At 37.4% G+C, this 22,572-nt stretch overlaps 1 protein-coding gene across 1 annotated transcript; it reads left to right on the top strand.

Annotated features, from left to right (window-relative positions):
• Positions 1-83: 83 nt before the first annotated feature.
• ZFAND5 (zinc finger AN1-type containing 5) lies at positions 84-13,121 on the top strand. The gene is given in 7 exon segments (XM_032477854.1): positions 84-215; positions 4,216-4,373; positions 4,798-4,909; positions 5,453-5,556; positions 7,997-8,067; positions 8,069-8,123; positions 8,870-13,121. Coding segments are annotated over 6 exon segments (642 nt in total). The 5' UTR covers positions 84-215; positions 4,216-4,222; the 3' UTR covers positions 9,019-13,121.
• Positions 13,122-22,572: the final 9,451 nt, after the last annotated feature.

Here is a 22,572-nt window from a genome sequence, read left to right as displayed (position 1 = left end):
GGGGGAGGGCGCCCGGCTGCTCGTGCCGGGCCGGGGGTGGGAGTGGGGGCTGGGACTCCGCGGGCCTCCGGCAAAGCGTGAGCGACTCGCGGAAGGCGGCGTCCGGGGGAGGGAGCCCGCCCGCCAGCTCAGGAAGCACAAAGACGGAGGCGTCATCCTGTCGTCGTGGCTGGAGGCCCGGTTCCCTGCGCCCCCGGCTCACTCGCACACGCACGGTCGGGGGAACAATGCCCAGCTTGCGGCCTCCGGGGCTTCGGGCCTCTCTCTAGTCCGTCCTGGTCGCCTTCCGCGGTGGCGCCCGGTGTGGGTGGCCTGACCGGGAAAGACAAAGGCGGTGGCGGCGGCCGCCGCGCCCCCGGCCCCTTAACCGCCGCACCCCTCATCTCTGCCTCCTCGGAGGAGCCGTTCAGGGTCGGGGTTGGGCGCGGGATGGGCAGGGTGAGGGGCTGGCTTGGCCTGCTGAGCTGCTGTTCTGCATGACTCAGTGGTTTTTGAAGAAGGCCCTGCTCGGCTTTCCTGAGCTAGGCCTTTGCTCAGAGATGCATGGGGACAGAGATGGGGGACCAGTGGGACCCGAACTTGTTTTAAAATCCCCTGGAACGTTGGGTGAGGGGGACTTCTGTCGACGGGTTTTAGTTTTACCGATGTCGCTGCATTTCTCGCCCAAGATCTCTTTCGTGAAGGAAATGGAGCACCTTCCCCTTTGTTTCGTGCATTTAGTCTGGTGAACGTAAAATTCTTTGCTCTTTTCCCACACACTGTGAGGAGCAGTGTTTTGGGAAAAGGCCCAGATTCTCTGAATGCCTCTTAGGAATCTTGTCTAAGAACATACTAGGGTAAAGTAGTATATATAGGTCATAGAGCCATAGAGCTACTGTTCCTAAACTTCGCATTCAGGTAATTTACAGACTTTTAAAAAAAATCTAAATGAATTGCATTTTGCTCCTTAGTTTTAAAAGTAGGATTTGAGAACTGAATTGGTGAAAATATTGCAATTTTATTTTTCAAGTTTTTTCAAAAAATACCCCCCCAAAAAGATTTGTTTTATTTTTCCCTATTTTCTGTCTCTCAGGCCAGGTATTAAGCCTGAAAAGGAGCCTTTAAAAATCACAGTAATCTTCTCTGTTTGCAAAGAGGGAACCGAAATCTGGAGAGTAAGGGCTTGCCCAAGGTCACTGGCTTAGTTAGAGGTACATTAGAGACTAGAACTCCGATCTCAATTCCAGGTGGGGTGGACATTCCTAACATTTTTGTGCACCTGAAAGAACTAAATTTCATGGGTGTAAAAGCCTTTTGTTATTCATATTTGAGGCTGGAGAATTTTCAGTTACATGCCCCCCAGTCTTTTAGGTTTTTGTTTTGTAGTTATGAATTAGAGGAAGCCACAAACTATAAAGAGAAACATTTCAGCTGTAAAAAACTGTAAAAATAAACATTTTAGCTATATCTGATAGAGCTGACCCATGAATGCTCAAGTTTGTAACAACTTGAAAGTTACTAAATAATAATGGTATTGAATTTTTCTAAAATACTGCAAAGTAGGAGAATACTGTATCTAATGGTGAACTAATCTCCCCCTCCTGCCCCCCTGCAAAAAAAAATTGCCACTAAACAGGAGAGTTCTTTCTGCCTTGATGCTCTCTCCCTTTGCTTGATTTTTAGACAGTCCTTTTGGCTTCATGAGTGATTAATGATGCTTGCGTCTTCTAGATTGAATTTGAGATTGTTCTTTAGCCATCCCTACATTAGAAAAAACTGTAGGAACCTTAATGGCATTTTTTTCTTTTGTTTTCTTACTGTGTCAGATACATGAACGCTGCATCCTTAGTTCTTGGGGTTGTGTAGGAGTTGGCAGGCTCCGAGATATAAATAGAAGCTGATTTCAGAGGCCCCTGTTGACTAGGCTTTATGTGAGAGCCTCCATCCAGCTCAGCCTGTCACATTGCAGCCTTGTGACAGGCTGAAGCGCCCTCCCATGTGATCCAAGCTTCTGAGAAATATTAAGGCAAGCTGTGCACATGTGATGGCATTTAAAAGCTGGCTTTCTACGAGGAAAAAAAATCCAAAAAGTGGGAGGCCATGTAGGAAACTAACGTCCTGGTGTCTCTTGTGTCTCAGAGTTTGGAGGCTATTTATAGTGAATTGAAGGTAGATGTGTTTTCTGAAGAAAGGTGGAATACTTTGCGTATGAAGTCCTGGGATGAGATTCCCCCACCCCCATTTATCTAAGTGAAACATGATTTTAGAATTGGATTAGCTAATATTAATATGGGTTGACTCTTAAGACAATTTACCTTTAAAGCCACTGTCAGACGACACTAGAAGTTAGTGTAGAAAGTGACTTAGCATAATTCTTCAAGCTGGCTTTAAGGAAGGACCCTACTTTTTGCATGGGGAAAGACTCGTAACTTTGTATGGTGGGCATGCAGATAAATACACTATTTGAAGCATTTTTTGCACGTTATACTCAAAATTTTAAAAAACCAACTGAAAGTGTTTTAATAAACTTCATAAGTGATGTTGAAATATTTGCACTACCCTGCTCCAAATGAGTCAGCTGAATTCCACTTACTATTTAAAGAGACAGTGTCAACTAAATTAGTACTATTGTCTGAAGTAAGTTGCAAATACTGATCAATCTATACAAGCTTGATTGGCTTGAAATATTTTCAAGCTTTAAATATGGTGTCTTACTAGCAAAAGGAAAGACTACTATCACTTAAATGTTTAGGAGAATAAATGTCAGAATTCTAGCCAGGTCGAAATTGGTTAGCCCTCTGCCCCCGCCCTTTAATCATTTTGGTAGAAAATGTTAATACTTTTTAAAACATTGTTTTTAATAACTCACTAAAGAGTGTATCCTAGTATGTGATGGTTGGAAAAAGCCTTATGAAATTCTAGGGAATAAGCTCTAGCTTGAAGTAAGCTACCGTGCTTTTTTGAAATGTTTGTAACTTAATAAAGCACCTATATTGTCAACATTAAGGTACATTGACATGACAATGACCACAAGTTACACGATCTCCTTTTGAGTACTTTCAAATATGCTTTTTGTACATTCATACACATTTTATGGTAACATGGAAACCCTCCAGTGTTTTCTTTTTTAATTTTTCTTAAATGTTTATGTTCTGTTAACTCAGGAAATTTACTAAATTTGGCAAAACATTAGTGTATTTGTGCTAATTTTAACAAGGCTTCTGGAAAAGCAAGAGTATGCTTCCTGTATAAAGCTCTTTCTGATAACCTAGCATTAAATATTAACCATTACTAAAGGTTTTGTATTTATATCGCTTTGCTATATTGAAATTGAGAATGGAAAGGTTTCATTACTTTCTGGTATGAGGAAAACACGCTTGTTAAAAGTTTTAATAGAACTGTTGGCTGACAAACCTATGGCTGAAAATTTGTATGTTGCAGGTTTCTGGGCACTGACTTCAAAGTATACTCAGACCCAGATTTCACATGTCAACTCTAAAACAAAAGGAATTTTCTATAAGTAACTGACCCTACCTCTAAATTCTTAAAGAGCTTCACTTTCTGGTGCCAAGCTAACAGGAAAGGCTAATTGATCCACCAGCTCTCTTTCCAGCCTCATAAAGGTGTTGCAGCATTTTGAAAGTACAGATGCTCTCTTCCCTGTAGCAGGATTGTTGAATTACTAGTGGGCCCAAGTGTGTTCAGGTGTTTTAAGAACACTCTAGAGCTGCATCCAATATATACAGCTAGTTTAAAGAACCACTAGTAGATACCGAGTCAACAGTTGATTGTGATTATTTGAAATGATATGCCTATAGTGCTGGAGAGCTGAAAGTGATTTTAAAATACCAATTGCACTAATTGATTTAAACACAATTCTGATATCTGGAAGGGTGACCTTTTCAGGAATTAAAACAGACATTGACAGGTAAAATCACACATTTTAATGTATAATGGCAGAATTGTTCTAAAGAATGTGAAGTCATAATAGTTCATTATTTATCAAGCTAAAACACAGTTTCTTTTATGTACTTTGTTTTATAAAGGCAAAATATAATTTAGCCTACCCTTTTTAAAGATAACACAATTTGGGCCTTTGTTAGAAATAGACTCAGTGCTTAGAAATGACAAAGGTACAATCGTGACTATCATACTAATTTAGTGATTCTGTGTTTTGTTTTTGTTTTTTTGATTACATGCTAGTTTCTAAAAATTTTTTTGTTGTTTTGTTTATAGGAGAACAATGGCTCAGGAGACTAACCAGACCCCAGGGCCTATGCTGTGTAGTACAGGATGTGGCTTTTATGGGAATCCTAGGACAAATGGAATGTGTTCTGTTTGCTACAAAGAACATCTTCAGAGACAGCAGAATAGTGGCAGAATGAGCCCAATGGGTAAGTTGTTTCCAAGGAATAACCCATTTGAAGAACTGGTGGACAGAAAATGTAGAACTAAGAATTGGGGCCTAAGACTGAACCAATGCTGAAAGTCCAAGGAGAGAAAAACCCAAGAAAACTTGAAATTTAAAGCAACAGCTCAAGTGCTTTACATACTACATGAGGAATGAGTGACTGTCTACAAGCATCTTCTAGGTTTTTCATTTTCCTTTTTGAGGTTTTGTTTCATACTTGTGTTCACTGGATACGAATTTTTTGGTTTTGTTTGTTTGGATATCACTTAAATAGAGGATTCTGCAGCACAATGAAAGTACTTAAGTCACTAACCTAATGAAATGCAAGTATTTGTTACTTATTAATAGTTTTGTTCCTGAGTGTTTGAGGTGTTGCTTTGTTTCTTACAAATCCTTTTTTTAAATAGGAACAGCTAGTGGTTCCAACAGTCCTACCTCAGATTCTGCATCTGTACAAAGGGCAGACACTAGTTTAAACAACTGTGAAGGTGCTGCTGGCAGCACAACTGAAAAATCAAGGTAAGATTGAATGTTTCTGGGTTTTTATTATTATTACTATAGGAGGAAATAAAAATAACTAACATAATTACGAATGTTAATAAAAAGGATATTATGTTATTTCAAATATATTACATTATCATAAGGCAGTTAATATATCAGATGCCCTTTGTTTTGCATGTGTTGCACAATTGGAGATTCCAGTGTCTTTTAATATATGATCTTGTAGGTCACTGAGTGAAGGTGTATATCATAACGTACTGCAGAACAATCTCAAGTATGCTATGTTGAGAATGCGTGCTTTTATTTCCTTGTGATTGAGGTGTAGGGATTGTAGAGAATGAGGTTCTGTAGACTATATTGTAATGCCACGCAAGACATTTTGGCAAAGCTGCCCCTTTTGCTTTCCTTATTCTCAACCATTTGTGCTGGGCATCTTTTTTAGATTATTTAGCTCCATTTGGCCATGTTGGAAATACTATATAATTTAAAGTTGAACTGACAACTTACCTCACAGAGAAGTACCCCTAACATCTTTAAAAATGTTTGCTTGAACTCAAATAGAAATGTGCCTGTGGCTGCCTTGCCTGTAACTCAGCAAATGACAGAAATGAGCATTTCAAGAGAAGACAAAATAACTACCCCGAAAACAGAGGTGTCAGAGCCAGGTATGCTTTTTGTTTAATACTAGTTGAGTTCTGGATTTGGTGGTACGAGAAAGGGTTGGTTGGGGGTATTCTTTCCTTCCCATTGATGGACCAAAGAGGAGCAAGAGCTACAACACGTAGACCGAGCAAACCACTGTCTTTAAAGTAACTTGTAGTGTGAAATAGTCACTCTTTATTCTCTTCTTTGCCCATTTCCCCTTAACCTCACACCTGCAAATCAGCAAAGTTTATAATACAAAGACTGGAAGTACTAAGAATTTCATAAAGTTAGAAGGTAGTTCACCAATATATTTTAGAAGTATCTAAATCATTAGAGAAGACATACAGAGAAAATTATATAGATTAGATTCCAAAGCCATCAAAAATGTTACAATAAAAAATTCAGCCTTGATATTAATATTGTAGAAAATATTTGAGCAAAAAACATACTGAACACTAATAAAACTTCCAAGCTGAAGTGTTGGATCCCTACGGGAGTTAAAAACTCAGTATGGAAATGCATTTTGGTTTTCATTAGATAGTGACTGATTGCTCTGGTGTTGCCAGTTTGATTGTTTGAATTACCTGTGCTAGACCCTAGAACAGTGATCTGCCTATTTTATAGCGCATCTAGTTCATTTGATCAATTACTGACTGGTACAGTATTTACTGAAGACAGTATAAAACTTTATTGTAAGGAAATAGGGTCAATGGATATGTAATCTGCTTTGAGGCTTGCTTTTGCTAATATTACATAGGCAAGCTTATGTGAACCATATCAATCTTAATTGATAAAGTTAAGATGAAAATTTTAAGTTGGGCAGGGGAATCCGTATTTGGCATTTTGAAATGAATTCCATCCTTCTGAAAAATTGACCAAATTCATATTTGTGGGGCTTTTGTTCTGTGTTTTTGTTTTTTTAACACAAAATTACTATGACCTTGGAATAATACTCTTTCGGATTAAATCTGCAGCTATTCTGTGCATTTATTATTTCTTGGTAGACAATCTGTAGTTTGCTGCTCTTTGCCTTTTCTGTATCATTTCTCTCTTCTTAACTCCCTTTTTTCCCTATATGTCTTGGGAACCACTATTCAGTTTTCAGATGTGGCCAAGGAAATGGCTGTCATCTCCTCCCCTAGACTATTCTCACATACTGTTCTTTACCATCATACCATCAGGAAAAATTATATTAAGGCTGCCATAATAGATTATTAGGAATAAGTAGTAGCTGGAATACCACTGTTGATCTAATATTAGGCTGTTGATCTCACTGGGTATATTACTAATGCAAGTAAATTATAAATTTGGAGAGAATTTTAGAGTAAGTTGTCATTAAACCAATAGGTTTGCTCTGGAGCTTCCGATTTATGCTGATAACGTTAGTGCTGTCCTATTGTTTAGGCAGTAATTTTACCATTGTATACATTAATTTGCTATTTTTGAGGTTTGGATTAATGTTAAAACTCAGCTAACAGTACTTCTGGTGTCGCTGAATTTTATAAAAGTAGAATTAAATTTGGTATTTTTTAAATAACCTGGTGGTAATGTGGACTTTAATACAGTAATCTGCATTCTTATATTGACAAATTCTGTTGATGTCATATATGAACTAAAACTTGAATCCGTTTTAGATAGAGAAACAGGAACTTTTAAAAGTAGATCATATCTCTAGTTGTCCGAACTATATACCCGGTTTACCTAAGTATCGCAAAGTAAATTAAAACTGCTTTAAATATTCTTGTTTTGCCTATAGAATCCTATTTAATCTAAAGTCACAACTCTTCAAATTCTTACGCTGTCCTAAAAGGACGGTGTTTGCTAATCTTTCAAAAGAAAGAGCTTTTTATAAAAATTTTCCAGGTTTTCTACATAAGAAAATAAAATGACAAAGTAATGTGACATTTTGGGATCTGAAGTTAATTAGGAATTAATGATTTGAGTTCTACTTTTTGAAATTTGCTGGTTTTATCTACATAATTTTTCTTTTTTCTATTAATTTTACTACCAAAATGACTATAGTTACGTACCTCAGAAGTTGGCAACCATATTTACTGAGTAGTAATGAATTTGAACTGCCCTAATTAAGAAGTTTGCGTTTAGGCAATTGCAATATGGAAAAGCTGAGCAGGTAACCACATCTCTCAGGTCTTTAAAACTTAAAATTAGGATTTTGTTTCCTAGTACTAGCTGTTAAGAGTGAATTTAAAGGAATTTGAGCGATCATTTAATAAAAATTTACAGGGACAAGTTGTATTATGTTATTTGGCAAGAAATGCTCAGATTTGAAAGTTCCGATATTGAAGTAGAAGATTTTATTTAAAGTACTTGTTTTCAGGAAAGGCTTCTTAAACACTTCCACTGAGACTCTTACTGTTTCTCTTAATTTTTTTTTTAACTTAGATAATTGTCAGCCAGTGAACTCTTGACAGATTTCTGATTTTTACCCTTGTTTTTCAGTTGTCACTCAGCCCAGTCCATCAGTTTCTCAGCCCAGTACTTCTCAAAGTGAAGAAAAAGCTCCTGAGTTGCCCTAAACCAAAGAAGAACAGATGTTTCATGTGCAGAAAGAAAGTTGGCCTTACAGGTACTACAGAACACATAGCACCATGTATATTCTACTGCTGAGATTTAACAGTAACTCCTTAAGAGACTCCTAGTTATTCCCTAAGGGACTCGTCAGTCTTGCATATAAAACAAAATGTCCAGCTTTCAAGAATAGAAAGTTTCCAGAGTAGACTAAAAGTGGGACAACGAGGAGAAGTTGAGTTTGATTTCCATCTCTCTCTAATCATATGAAATCCTTTCCTAACTTCAGGCCTTCTCAATCTCCTTTATTGAATTGATCATCCCTTTTGATTCTTTCCTTTGTTCTCCTGGGGGAAAGGTAGCTGAATTAAACAGTAAGCACCTAACTTTGAACCAGGCACAAAATGGTCTACGTACTTTTTAATTTTAATTGTTTCCTTTAAATATCAGAACTGTATGGTTCTTTTCCTAGGTTTCACATTACCCAGTTAACTTATGGTAGGACTAGGATTTGAATTCAGTTCAGCCTGACTCCAGAGCCTGTGTAATTTCTACTCTGTATAGGACCTACAGGAGTTTATGGGAGAGAGTTAACTTGAATTTCTCATCATTTTAAGAAAGCTTAAAAGCATTTTCACGATTTAAAGTGACAGACTCTTCCATGTTGCAAAGATCCATGAAAATCTGATTCCTCTTCTGTAGTGACTTAATGCCAATTCGTTGTTGTTTTTTGGGTTTTTGTTTTTTGTTTTCTTTTAATTGCTACAAGTTCCCAAGTGACTCTACTTCCTCTTATATGTATAGGGTTTGACTGCCGATGTGGAAATTTGTTTTGTGGACTTCACCGTTACTCTGACAAGCACAACTGTCCTTATGATTACAAAGCAGAAGCTGCAGCAAAAATCAGGAAAGAGAATCCAGTTGTTGTGGCTGAAAAAATCCAGAGAATATAAATTACTACTTGTGAAGAGACTGAAACTTTGTTTTTATTTTAATATATCGTAGGAAAACATTAAAGAGCAGATGCATGGCCATTTTTCTTTGATGTTCTCCAGAGTTTTACTTCACACTTGTCTGTCTTATAGTTGATATTTTAGGTTGTTTGGGTGTTTGTTACAGGCAGAATTGGATAGATACAGCCCTACAAAATGTATATGCCCTCCCTTGAATAAAATTGGATGAAAATCTGCACAGCAAATTGAAATACACAGATAACAGGGACAAAATTTAGTTCCCTCGTGCCAAACAAAATATGTGAAATATCTGCATGTTTGCAGCATATCTGCCTTTGGGAATGTAATCAAGGTGTAATCTTTGGCTAGTGTTATGTGCCTGTATTTTTTTTAAAAAATGGTACACCAGAAAAGGACTGGCAGTCTACTTCTACCATAGTTAAACTTCACGCTGTTAATTTCTACATGTTCTTTGGAAGCAGGAAGAAAGCTATAAAGTGGATCAGACCTTTCCGTGAAACCAGTGTTCGGTGCCATATGTGAGCCTAGTTAATTAGTCTTCTAAAAGCTGTCAAATAAGACATTCTGTGAGAGGTATACATCGCAACTGGTTATAAAGAGTAAACATCAAGCCAACAGGGTCTTGAGCTATCTTTGAAACTTACTGTGCTGGCCTGCACCAGAAGATGTCTGCATTATTCTCATTGCTAAAAATGCATAGCACAGAACTGCACTAGGATTAATTTGTTTAAAAGAAGAATTAAAACTCTACGTTTGGTTTTCACATACAGCAGCTCTGTTGAATAACATGCATCTGAATTTTAAGTTGCAAAGGTATCTCAATAATTTTTCATGTGCATATTTTGTTGAGTGTTTTGGTTCAAGAAAGAATGTTTAAAGCTTTTTTAAAGACTTCAGTTCTTAATGTAACTGTACCCTTCTGCATGGAAAATCATAACCAACATGGCTGCAGTAGACTTCTTAGTGGTATCCAGCACCACTTGCAGAGGGCTGCTTTATCATATTAATTGTACTTGGGTGTAGGACTCTAGTGTTCTTGGGTGTATTGCATGGGCTGCATTATCTACAGCATTGTACAATAACAACTAGAAGAGGCAGTATACTTCACTGATGCTTGTCTGGTAATATCACTTCTGTGTTATAATGGAAGGTTTTTTGTGATGTATGAAACTTGTGTTTTTTTATATATAAATGAGTATAGTTAGATTAGTGTCGTGGTAATGCCTGTTTTCATCTGTAAATAGTTAAGTATGTACACGAGGCACTACTTCTGATTTACTGCAGTGTTCAGTCTTAGTTTTTACTTTTATTCTTAAAGCATTCAGTTTTGCTTTCAATTTTCTGTATCTTAGTTTCAGTTAGATCTGCAGATGTGTACAGATAGTTCATATTTATGTATTGCACATAATCATGCTATTCAGCATTGATGCTATATTGTATTATGTAAATAATAAAAGCCATGTACAGAGGGAAACTTCCACTTGTTCATTGGGTTTTTAAGCCATAGTTAGAAATCCTAAAGGGGGATAATTAGAAAATGTTACATATTCAACTTTTTAGTTGCGTATGTAGACTTTGCATGGCTATATTGTAAACTTTTTTCCATTGCCATCCCTGAACATGATATATTCAAGTGAGAACCATGAGATGAGTGTTGTGAAACATCTTAAGTATGGTATGTAGTAGACAGTTTAATTTTGAAGAAATGTATAGGCAACTTTTAGGATCAAAACAGTCTTAGAACTTAGGCCATAGTTGTTCAATCTTCACATCTCTTCTTTAATTTTTTTATTTCATTTTTTGCTTTATAAGTAACACTTTATGCATGACAATTTGTGTACAAAAACCGGCAAAGTTTTACCTTTTAGGGGTTTGATTCTAATGTTGAGATGGACCCATGGGCTTGGTCTTTGCAGGTCACAGATGTCATGTGAGATAAGAAAGAATAAGGAATGACAGTGACATGCTGACCTTGCCAATGCAGTTGCTGAAGTGAGATAGCAGAACCGTGGCTTCTCAATGATGGGATTTGAAATGGAAATGCCTGATGCACTACTATCTGTCACAGTTGTTTGGATGCTGCTACTTTTGCTTCAGGTGGGAGGAAATATATACTGTACTTAGGATGAGCTAAAGGATAGTTATCTCCTAAAATACGAAGGATATTGAAGTCACAGTTGAGCTGAAGTTCTGGTATTTAGAAGACAAACTTAATTTTTATTCGAAGTTTCAAGATGTATTTTCCCTCTTAATGCTATCTCTGTCATCAAACATTTGATAGATTTTTAAATATTAAGGTTTTGAAATCAGAGTAGTGGGGTATACAGAAGACTTAGATGGGAAGATGATGGACCCTTCAACTTCATTGGTCTGTAATGATCTTTGAAATAAGTAGCATGAAATTACAATAATTTCCATAATCATTTCTTATGAGAAACATTAATTTAGAACATTTAGCTTTGTGGATTTGATTTGTCAGGAACATCAGTTGTGGAGAAGAATCAAATGTGTAAAGTAAGGCAGCTAGGAAGATTCAATTTCACCTAGACTCCTGTACTCAAACCTAAATTTTTTGGGGGAGGACGGTGATAGGAATTAGCTGTATGGCCTAGAGCTAGTCCTTTTGTCAAATCTATTCTTCAGTGGACTTCATCTGCAAAACTAGAGCCTCTGGTTTGAGTTGGTGTTTCCCACAGCATGAATTTGGAAAGGAAACAATTTTGAGTGGGATGGCATAGTGATTAAGATTATTGTCCCTGGAGCCCTGCTTCTTTATCTGTAAATAAGGATAGTAACAATGCCCAGCACATAGTAAGTGTTCCCTATTAAATTTCTTAAGAACTTAGGTTTTTTTTTAGAGCAATTTTAGGTTCACAGCAAAATTGAGAGAGGTAAGTACAGACTTCCCATGTACCCTCTCCTGCCACACATACATAGCTCCTCTGTTACCAACACCTACCACAAGAGTGGTACATTTGTTAAAATGACACATCATAATGACCCAAAGTCCATAGTTTGTAATTCACCGTTGTTTTCTATGGGTTTGGACAAATCTATGATGACATATCAATCATTATAATACAGAGTATTCACTGCCCTAAAAAATCTGCTCTGCCTACTCCTCTGCTCCACCCCAGCTCCTGACAACTACTGATCTTTTTACTGCCCCCATAATTTTGCCTTTTCCAGAATGTCACATGGGATCAAAAAGTATGTATGTAATTTTTTCAGATTGGCTTTAGTTAGTGTTACTCATTTAAGTTTCCTCCATGTTTTTTCATGGTTTGATAACATTTCTTTTTAGTGTTGAATAATCCATTTTCCAGATGTCCCTCAGTTTATCCATATACCTACTGAAGTACAACTTGAAGCTTCAAAGTTTGGGCAATTATGAATAAAGCTATTGTAAACATCAGTGTGCAGGTTTTGTGTGGAAAAACTTCAACTCCTATGAGTAAATGCCAAATGTGATTGCTGGATTGTATGGTAAGAATATATTTGATTTTGTAAGAAACCACCAAACTGGCTTCCAAAATGGTTGTACCATTTTGCATTCCTGCCAGCAGTGAATGAGTTTCTGTTGTTCCACATCTTCACCAGTATTTAGTGGTGTCAGTGTTCTGGGGTTTTGGCCATTCTAATAGATGTGCAGTTAAATTTCATTGTTTGAATTTGTATTTCCCTGATGACATGATGTTGAGCATCTTACAGGATTCTTAATTTGCCATCTGTGTATCTATGATGAAGTGTCTAGTAAGGTCTTTGGACCATTTTTTAGTTGAGGTTGTTTTCTTACTGAATTTTAAGAGTTCTATATTTTGGATAAGAGTTCTTTATCAGATGTGTCTTTTGCAAGTATTTTCTCCTAGTCTGTAACTTGTTCTCTTGGGGTATTGTTAATTTTAATGTCCTAGAGTAATGATTTCTAGAGCTTGGAAAGAGAATTGTTTGATAACAAGATTGGTTGCATTAAGTCTTACATAGTGAAAAGGCAAAGGTCTGTAACTTTTAAAAACTTTAATGTGATTAGAATCATTTTTTTCAGCTGCATTAAATGAAGTTATTTGCAAGAAAACTAAAAATGAGCAAATGTCTACTAAGTAATTTAATAGCAACATGTTAAGCATGCTGTTATAATTGTATTTTTTGAATTGATACTACATTCACAGGGTTCAAAAATGAATTTATTGATATACATTGAGAAGCATAGCTTCTCATCCTGTCACATGTGTCCCACTCCAAAGACACATTTTAGGTACCTGTCCTAAGTTGGAAGGTTTCTCTCTTCCACATCATGTAAACATCTGACTGTGTACAGAGACTTAATTTGACTCTTGTTTGCCTAATTGTTGGCAAAGTTCTTACAGCGATTTTTGTTCATAAATTTAGCTTATAATTTTGGAGAGAATGATGGGTGTGGTTTCTGGTTGATGAGCAATAGATTATGTAGCCTTAATAGAAGGGTTTCTGTGGGTGAAGTAGCACATTGTTAATGAAAGTAATTTGAAATTTGATAAAGAAGTTTCTTATGTTTGTACAATCTGCTTTAAAGCAAAGTACATGTACAGCAGAATACAGAAGTGCCATTTAATGATTTACTACTATTTTCACACACAAACACTGGTTTTTAATTCATATAAAAGCAAAGAGCATTGTTTTGTGTTTTCTCCCAGAGTGCCTTTCTGTTCTAGTCCTAGAAGTAAGTTAAACCATCTTGTGGCATAAATGTAAGATTCCATGTTGTCTGCCAAGGACTACTATCCTTTTTAGTATAGGTACTGATTGGCTGTTGAACTTCACATGTGATACTTAGATTAACAGCAAGACGACAGAAGTTATGTGTTATTTTCTAGTTGGTTAACTGCATTGAATGTTTTTTCCTGATGATACTGTTTTGAACTGTCACCACGGAACCTCAGATTGTATATGTCTGAAATGATTGATAATATAACCAAGGCTGTTCAGGAATTAGGGTATTCTATTAGCCTATACAGAAGTTAATAAATCTTTATAACACATTCTTAAATTTTAGTTGAGTGCAAGAACTGTTCACAAAATAGCAATTACTTAAGCACATGCTCTTGTTAGAGCTTAGGAAGCAGCCAGGGAAAATATAGGCTAGCCTAAATGAGTTCAACTTAAACACTAGTGTCTTGAGTAAATTTCTGAAATTGATCTTGTGTGTATAATCCATGGCAAATTAAAAAATGGTAGCTGTTACATGTTTTTACCCTCTCTTCCCTCCCTATTACTAAAAATGCATTCAAACATGCAAATTTGAATACTATGCAAATAAATATGATTTAGACTATTTTAAAGCATTTCTTTTAAGAAAATATGCACCCTAGTGTTCTGGTTCCACATCCACCCTTATGAGAAAAGTACTTACTAGGGTGATGTTTCTTAAGGTACCCCTCCCTTAGGCATACCCCATGTGCTTAGAAATATCAACCAAATAACTAAAAATATTTGGCCCCTAATGTCCTGTACTAATTACTACTGTAAATGTAATTTGTAAAAATAATACTTACATATGAATAGTTAATATGCCACCCCACCCATTAACCTTTAGCATGTTATATTTTAGTAACAGTGAAAGTTAAGTCTGAACATTTTTCATTTTTAGCTATTTATTTGATTGGCATGAAAATTAGATTGGTTTGAATGTCTGGGACAGCATAACCAGTTTTTCAGTGGCTAGGTTTATATATCAGGTGACAAAAATAATATAGCATGAGACTCCAGAGATTTAACAAAGTAATAATAACCTGTTAGGAAAAAAAAGTGTAATCTACAGGCATCAAAATACCATGCACTCATATTCAGGCATGGCCCTTTAGAGCATTCAAGTGATAGGCATGTTAATTTGGGTCTTTGATTAAAAGAAAGTGAGGCTTTTAAAAAGTAAATTAAGGGCAGTACTTTTTAACTGATTAATTGGGACCAAGAATTTTCTAGACTCTTAAGGTATCTTTAAGGATCCTAGACAAATTATCAGAGCTAACCAATAATCACAGTGATGTAAGACCCTTACACAGAAGGTCCCAGGTTGGACTGAACATAGCACTTAGTACTGAATTACAGCATTTCAAACTTTGTAGTAAAGTTCAGTGTCATGTATTTCTAAAGCCTAAGGACCAAAGGCTACTTTTTACAATGAGCTGGATGTATGGCGTGTAGTAGATACCAAATGAAAGGCCAATTATAGTTGTCACAAGAGGTTCTCGTGGGTTGCATCTGGGAAGCTATGTCATCCTCCGTTGAGAACTGAGAGGAGCAAATAGTCATATTTGACACTGGGTCTTCCCTCTATGGTTGAGGCAGGCCATCTGAGCAGGAAAAGTGAAGCATACATGGTTTTTAGTTTTCAAGGAGATCATCAACTAGTACAAGAAATAAGGATGATCTGAATTACTAAATTGGGCAGATTGATTCTATAACTGAGAAAGTAAGTTTGAGTTTTAGGAGGATGGGTGGTCAGAAATAATGTTGGATATCATCAGGTACATGTCATTACTTGAAGCCTTTTCTCCCAAGAACAATGCATCTTACAAAATTTGTTGCTTGTGGGTGGAGAGTAAGTTTTTCATTCCAGGCTGGGAAAACAATGTAGTTAATAGTGGTTAGATACTAGCTTTAAAGCCAGTTTGGGTTTGTGACTCAAAAACTGTGACTCTGGAAAAGTTATTAATCTTGAATACCTGTGTGGCTTCACCTGTGCAAACTTTAAAGCTTAAAATGATGTTAACCTGTAACACACTTAGTAATGTCAAGCACATTGTTAAGTGCTTGATATAGATTCGATGTTTCAACATTACTTAATGGCTAATAACCCCTGAAAGAAGGCTATATTCGCAGATGTTTAAGAGGCCAGATTCTGATCTGTGCGTTTTAACAATCAGTTGTTTTACTATCAACTAAAACTCATTTGGTGAAATGGAAACGAAATCCCACCACTAGTTTATGTTTGCAAGGCTGACAGTTCTTAAGCTGGGCCTCCTGTCCCTGAAATTGCATGCAAAGTTTGGTGTCTGTGTTTCTTGGTAGAATTTTCAAATTGATCAATGACTCAAAGATGACTCAGGATCCAAATGGCCTTCCTGGCCATTAAAATACTTGAATATTTTACGAGGGTGCTAGCTACTATACAAGCCAGGAATACCAAATCTGCCTTGTTCTGCTGCCTCTAAGACAATATCAGAAGAGCAGTACCTTTTCTCCTGTTAGAGGCAGTAACAATGGCTCCATGGGCTGAAGGAGAAAATGAATTGGTGGATAACAAATGTAGTCCTCAATCTTTTTAAAAATAATTTTAGTTTGCTTTTCCCTGATACCCTGTCCTACTCCTCTCAAACTCAGACCATTGTCTTAAGACATCATGCTTTGCATGATACACATGCTTGTAAGCCAAGAAAAGCAAGTTTCAAGCATGTTATTTTACATAGTGATTGTCTTAACCTTACGTAAGTCCAGATGTCCTCTCACAGTCTTGGCTGAATTGTCAGAGTATTATTCTGTGTGATAGAGAGAAACTAAACCATCTCTATACTGTTATTTCCAAGGCTAAAATAGTAAAGAAGTTGAAAATTACTATGAGTCAGTTCAGGACAACAGCATTTTATTACTGAGTGATCCCTCTTCTGGTGCATACTTTCTCCCTGAAGCGATATCCCAGCCTGTTATTGCTGGAAGAATGTCTTAGAATCAATCTTTGAAACTCTTCCAGTGCTTATAATTTTCCCAATCCAGACATACTGATCTAGACACAGAATGGACAAGATTTGCCTAAATCATGCCTTAAGAGTGGCACAGTAGCCTGAATCTTTTAGCAGAGGCATTCCCAAACCTGTAGATCACCAATATCAACTAGAGGGCTAAAAACAATAAAACACATACTTGGGTCTCAGTTCATTTTCACTAAATCAGAGTATCTGGGAGAATCTATTTTTGACAGCTCTCCCCTACATGATTTTGTTAATCAGATTTGGAAAATACTGTTTAGAATATATGTCTCCTCTCCCACAAACTAGGCCCATGGAGTATAAAGAGAGATGAGCTTGGACAGTCCAATGCCTCACTCCCTTGAACTGTTCCAAATGGAGCTTTCTGTTTCTCTGTATCATCCCCATTTTAAAGTGCTGGTGTGTGTGGTCTCTGTTAGAACTCTTGTATTTATTTTCTACCCATAATTCCTAATACCACATTAGAGTATTTTGCAAAATGCTGAGGCAGGAACAAACCCATTTTGGTTGTAATCGCGTGGTTCTTCAATATATGGCTCAAGACATTTCACCCAGAAAGTCCTTCCCAAAAGTAACCATGTAATCACATTGTTCTTTGGAGTTAAGTGAAACTCAGCAATAAAACTAAAACAATGAATGCTGCTGCTGTAGGCTTTGGAACCCATCTACCTATCTCACTTTAGAATTCATTGGTGGCACTCGCTCACTTTTACACTTCTCTGCCTGGGTACTCCACCCACATTATCTACCTGTGCATTAATAACCTTTTGTTTACCAGCCAGCCTTGAGGAGAGCTATTTAAAGCTGTAGTGGGGTGAGGGGGTAGGCTGTAGTTACTCTTCCCCAACTCTGGAGAAGACTTAAGGAAAGGCAGTGGGAATAAAGGTTTCATTAATATCATTTTTCGTCTTCATTGTGTGAGTTGTCCTGTGAGCAGGAATCCAAGACAAGAAAATCAGACAACTCCAGGCATACCCACTGTCAGTGCTCCCTGGCACAACTTCAAAATCTTGTTCAAAAGCATTTTCAGAACACTAGGCACCAATTTATTTAAATGTAAGTACATACTCAAAAGGTGGATATGAGTACATAGTTATTAGCAAGGCCTTGACTTTATCTCTCTAAATGCAATCCAGGGTCACATGAGCATACGCTAAGGAATACAAAAGGATTAGTAGAATGGCTTTTGGGTCCCAAGAGAGATGGGACAGAGTCATTCAGACAAGTATGCCTCATGATCATCACAGGAAGAGAGCAAGGGCCCCAGGGCTGCAGTGAGGTAGAGGTCACCTTAACTAAAGAGGCTGAGCATCCTTGAGTAACTGTCTCAAAGAGGAATGTAGGGAAGAAAAAAAAAATCAAGGACTTTGAAATTGGAGAAACCCAAGTCTTTGCTTCAGTTTTTAATAGGATATGGTTTGGGGCACATTATTTAACCTCTTTGTTTCTTCAGTGGGTAAGTGGGCCTAACAAGACAAATTGGGTTCTTGTCCCAGTTAAATGAAACAAAATCCAAAGAGGTGAGTACAACATTTAGCACAGAACTGAGGCTGATGCTTAAAAATATTTGCACAATTTCTTACCATCTCACCTTTCCTCTGCCCTCCACCCTCAACCCAAGCTATCTCAGCTGAGTTAAGAAAGAGCAGAGCTGGAAAGGAGTAGAGGAGACAGCAATGTCAAGCTCTCAATGATTACTGTATAAACAGAATGGTTTATCTCCCTCACATGATAAAGAGCCATAACCATCAAGATGAAGTCTGCTGGTGAGGACCCTCAGATGAATACTTGTCTAGGCCAGATTACCTGTGTTGCAAGAATAGGTCATCAGCTGTAGCCCAAGATGGATGGGTTTATGGGGTATGGGGGAGATGCAAGCCTCTGCAAGGTATTTAGAAGGATTCATGAGGCCCCTCCTGCAAAGAGCAGCAGGCTTCAAGAAGTGTTTTACACAAGGACAAGTGCAGAGATCGAAGGTGGGATGATCTCATACAAGGCAATAGAGTTCTTAAGATGAAATGTATTGACACTGGGGACTTTCTGAGAGAAAGTGGGGATGAGCTGTTGGGTAGTTTTCTCTTCTTGGTATCTTTTGACCTGAGTGTCTGCTGTGAGCTGGGCCATGTTGTAATTTAAGTTTACAGCATCTCCATGGTGACCTATGATACATGGACTACACTTGAACTTCCGTGTAACCTGCTGTTGTAGATTATCTGAAGCTGACTCTCCACACTCCCATGAATGGGGCTGAACTTGATTTGGCTTGATGTGCCAAACCAGAGCCAACTTGTTAAAAAATTTCTCTTTATGTTTTCTTGCTTAGGGAAAGGTATCACATGTCATATTTGAACATGACAAATTTAATGTGGCATTTTTCTACCTGTACTACCAAAATTGAACCAATGAGATTCATTGAGTTCATTTTATTTAGTCCATTATGAGAATCCTAGGATTTTAAACCAGGAGTTAATCATTTCCTTAGCAAAGTCAGGTCAATAATGAAACCTTAAAAAGCCATGAGTTACAGTCATGGAGTGAGGACCCCATTATAATATCACAGTGGTTTTTCAGTAATGAACTGATAGTGACTTGGTCTCACATTTAGCAGAGATAACAAAAAGGATAATTCCAAAATCAGTCAGGTGATTATCGGAACCATTATTTATATGACTGTATTTCCCAGCACATACACAGGGGTTTGCTGACACTTGCTGTTCCTTAAAAAATGGTTCTTAGTTGGTGCTACTTCAAGTTGGACACTCCATGTCCAACACAAGACAACTGTTTTGTTTGGTATCAAAAAGCCAACCTGTATCATTTAGAAACTGGTTTTTACTGCACTTGTTTTTCTGATATGAAATGATTTCCAAGAATTATGGACTGTTGTACACTTTTTAGCTTGTAGCAACATTATAAAACACACGTATTAACAAACACTAAAACGTCAATAATCTTTTCCTATGACTTAAGGATAAACAAGTGGGCTACCGCAGCATTGTATAATAGTGGAGGAGGGCTCCCTGGACATACCACAGTGGGACGAGAGTCATGAGGGGAGTGCCGTGATACTGCCTCGTGGCCCAGCTCGCAGCCTCTGGCTCATGCAGGTTTATAACATCATCTAACTGAAACACACAAACAAACAAACAAAAACAGAGTTAGGTGCATTTAAATCCCCTGAATACAAAGACTGGCTTTGATGAATTCATCTTTTTATTTCCAGCATTTTTCACAGTGCCTGATCATCTCCTTCAAAAAACAGTATATGTATTTTTTTCAGCCTTCATCTACTTGTAATGAAAACTCATTATTTAGCATCTTATAATTTTTAACTACTTAAAAGGAGAAGAAAAATAAGCAGCAACAACAACAAAAGCAAAACAAAAAACAACAACAACAAAAAAAAACAGTGAGTGCCTCCCCTGTGTCACTCTTTCTCATTAAAAAGGTAGAACATATTTACTTTAGAGAACAAGATAGACAGTGCACTCCAGGTTTTGGAAACTAGCTAATTAAGTTCCCCCAAAACATCCTGCGATGTCCACCAGGGAGTTATTAGTTATTTTATTGATGAAAAGATTATCAATATAAAGAAAATAAATCATCTAGAAAAAAACCTCATGAATCATAAAATATTCTTAAAAAGAGGGAAAGTCTGCCCACTCTAGCTTGATGCAGAGCAGCAGCTGTTTTGACTGACCAAACCCAGAATAAAGTAGGAGCGTTTACAACTGGACGTCTTAGCAAATACCAAATCCAGTTGGGACAATTGGGACAAATTGGGACACCTTGAGAAGAGGTTTGGTGGGCTGTACAGACAGGGGAATTTTAACAAAAATGACTAGAGAAGTAAGAAGAACAATTATAACTGACAGATCAGAACAGCCTGCTCAGATAAGCTAAAAATGAGTCAGACCTTCAGTATGATGACAACTTTGACAAGAATTTTGAAGTGACAACGAATGGAAAGCTTTACACGTCTAGATCCACACAACTGTTCATTAGAGCCCCCCAGGGGTTGATGCATTTAGCAAACGGTTGTTTTATGTACATTTTAACTTTCAAGTGCTTCAATAAATTACTGATAAAAATAAAACCTCATTTTCATATTTTTGAAATGGAAGACACGTCTTTAGATTTGGGTAAATCATTCTAAGTGTGAGTCCAGAGCTGGTGAGGTGAGAATGGTTTTTGTTTGCTAACATGACAATAGTGTGGCAAAGGTTTCAAAGACTGCTCCATCTGCAAATAAATTCTGCAGATTCCTTTGGAAAAATACAAAACAACTCGTATGCTGATTACAGCTCATTCTTATCCAGCACCACCCCCAAGATCTCATTTCATTTTAATCTAGTAAGCTCATTTGTTGCTACTACGTTAATTTCTTTCAAAATAGCCTGTAATTCAGACTCGCCTTTTTTCTCTTTAAACAGATTGATGAGGGTTTTTAAATTTTAGTTTTAATAATATTTTGGTAAATGTATACAGGAACTTTAAAAAAAATACGTCCTTAGCGTTCAAAAGAAGCATTACTAGAATTCGGAAATTTCAGAAAGTAGGGGTAGGGGTAAAGAATAATGTGAATCATTGGGGTGGGATCAGGGGCAGACTCTCTGAAGGTTTATGTATCATTTGGCCATCCTCTAGAAATAAGAGAGGATTTTGTTAAAAAGAAATCTTTCAATCAATAATCAAGATATTTTTGATAGAAGTCTAAAATTCTTACTTCATTTTTAGTTGAGGATTTTAGCCCTCTTTCCTCACCCCTTGTAATTGTAAGAACAGAGAATGGAGAATCCATATTTTCCCCCCTTCCTGATGATTAGAAAATAAATGGTTCCCCAGACCAGTGTTAGAGGAGAAAACTATTCATGATGCTTGTTAAAGAGTGATGAGGCAGATTTCATTCAGGACCATCATGATAGGTGTAGGGACCACTGCAATAGACTCAGCTCCAAGTACAACAAGGAAAAGTGGGAATTTGTAGCCCCAGAGTAGGGTAGAGGGTCAGTGAATAGAAATTACTAAGAGGAAACATCAGGGGTAAGGGAGGATTCTGGCTAAACCAGCATCACAGGATTCGTGCTAATACGCAGGCCAGGGCCAATCAGATAGAGTGTAGGATTCTGGTTAAACTGCCTTAGGATTTCTCACTAAAATTGGACAATGCAGAGACAAACACAGAAGACCACAAGTCAAGGCCTATCTGAGAAGAGAGTTCAGAGGCGCCTGAACAGAGGTTGGTCAAAGAGAGAATCTTTATCACAGGACAGAAGTGAACTGGGTCTCAGGAAAATCACAGGGTGCCTCTGGGTCTGTCATGAAGCAGCTCTGAGACCAGCAGACAGGTCACTTTACCTCTGGGCTTTACAGTTTTTCTCACCTATAAAATAAAAGGTCTGTTTTACATGGTATTCACGTTCTTTCCAGTTTTAACATTTCAGGATTCCAGAAGAGGAAAAGGACTCTTCCTCAGAGCCTCATTTCCTCTTGAGTAGGAGGACAGATTTAGAACTTGGAGGAAATTAGAGGTTCAGCCACTAACTCTTCACTGAAGCTCTCCTCACTTTGAACATATGTTGGTCTTCAGTGTCACCATGAGGCATTCTTCCAGGCCACAGGCATCTCTGTTTAGATTTTCATGCACCATCCACCAGCAAGAAGAGTCCTTCTCATTTTGCTTCAAGCTTAACCATGGGTCAGTTCAAATTCAAGTATATGGTCTGACGATGCCTACACCTTTGTTTCCGGAATGAATCAGTAAACTTCGAGGGAGGAGAATAGGAAGGGG

Source organism: Camelus ferus, chromosome 4 (genome assembly GCF_009834535.1).
Source record: "Camelus ferus isolate YT-003-E chromosome 4, BCGSAC_Cfer_1.0, whole genome shotgun sequence".
NCBI lineage: Eukaryota > Metazoa > Chordata > Mammalia > Artiodactyla > Camelidae > Camelus > Camelus ferus.
The sequence above is the reverse complement of the archived record's forward strand: the minus strand, read 5'-3'. Positions and strand labels throughout refer to the sequence as shown.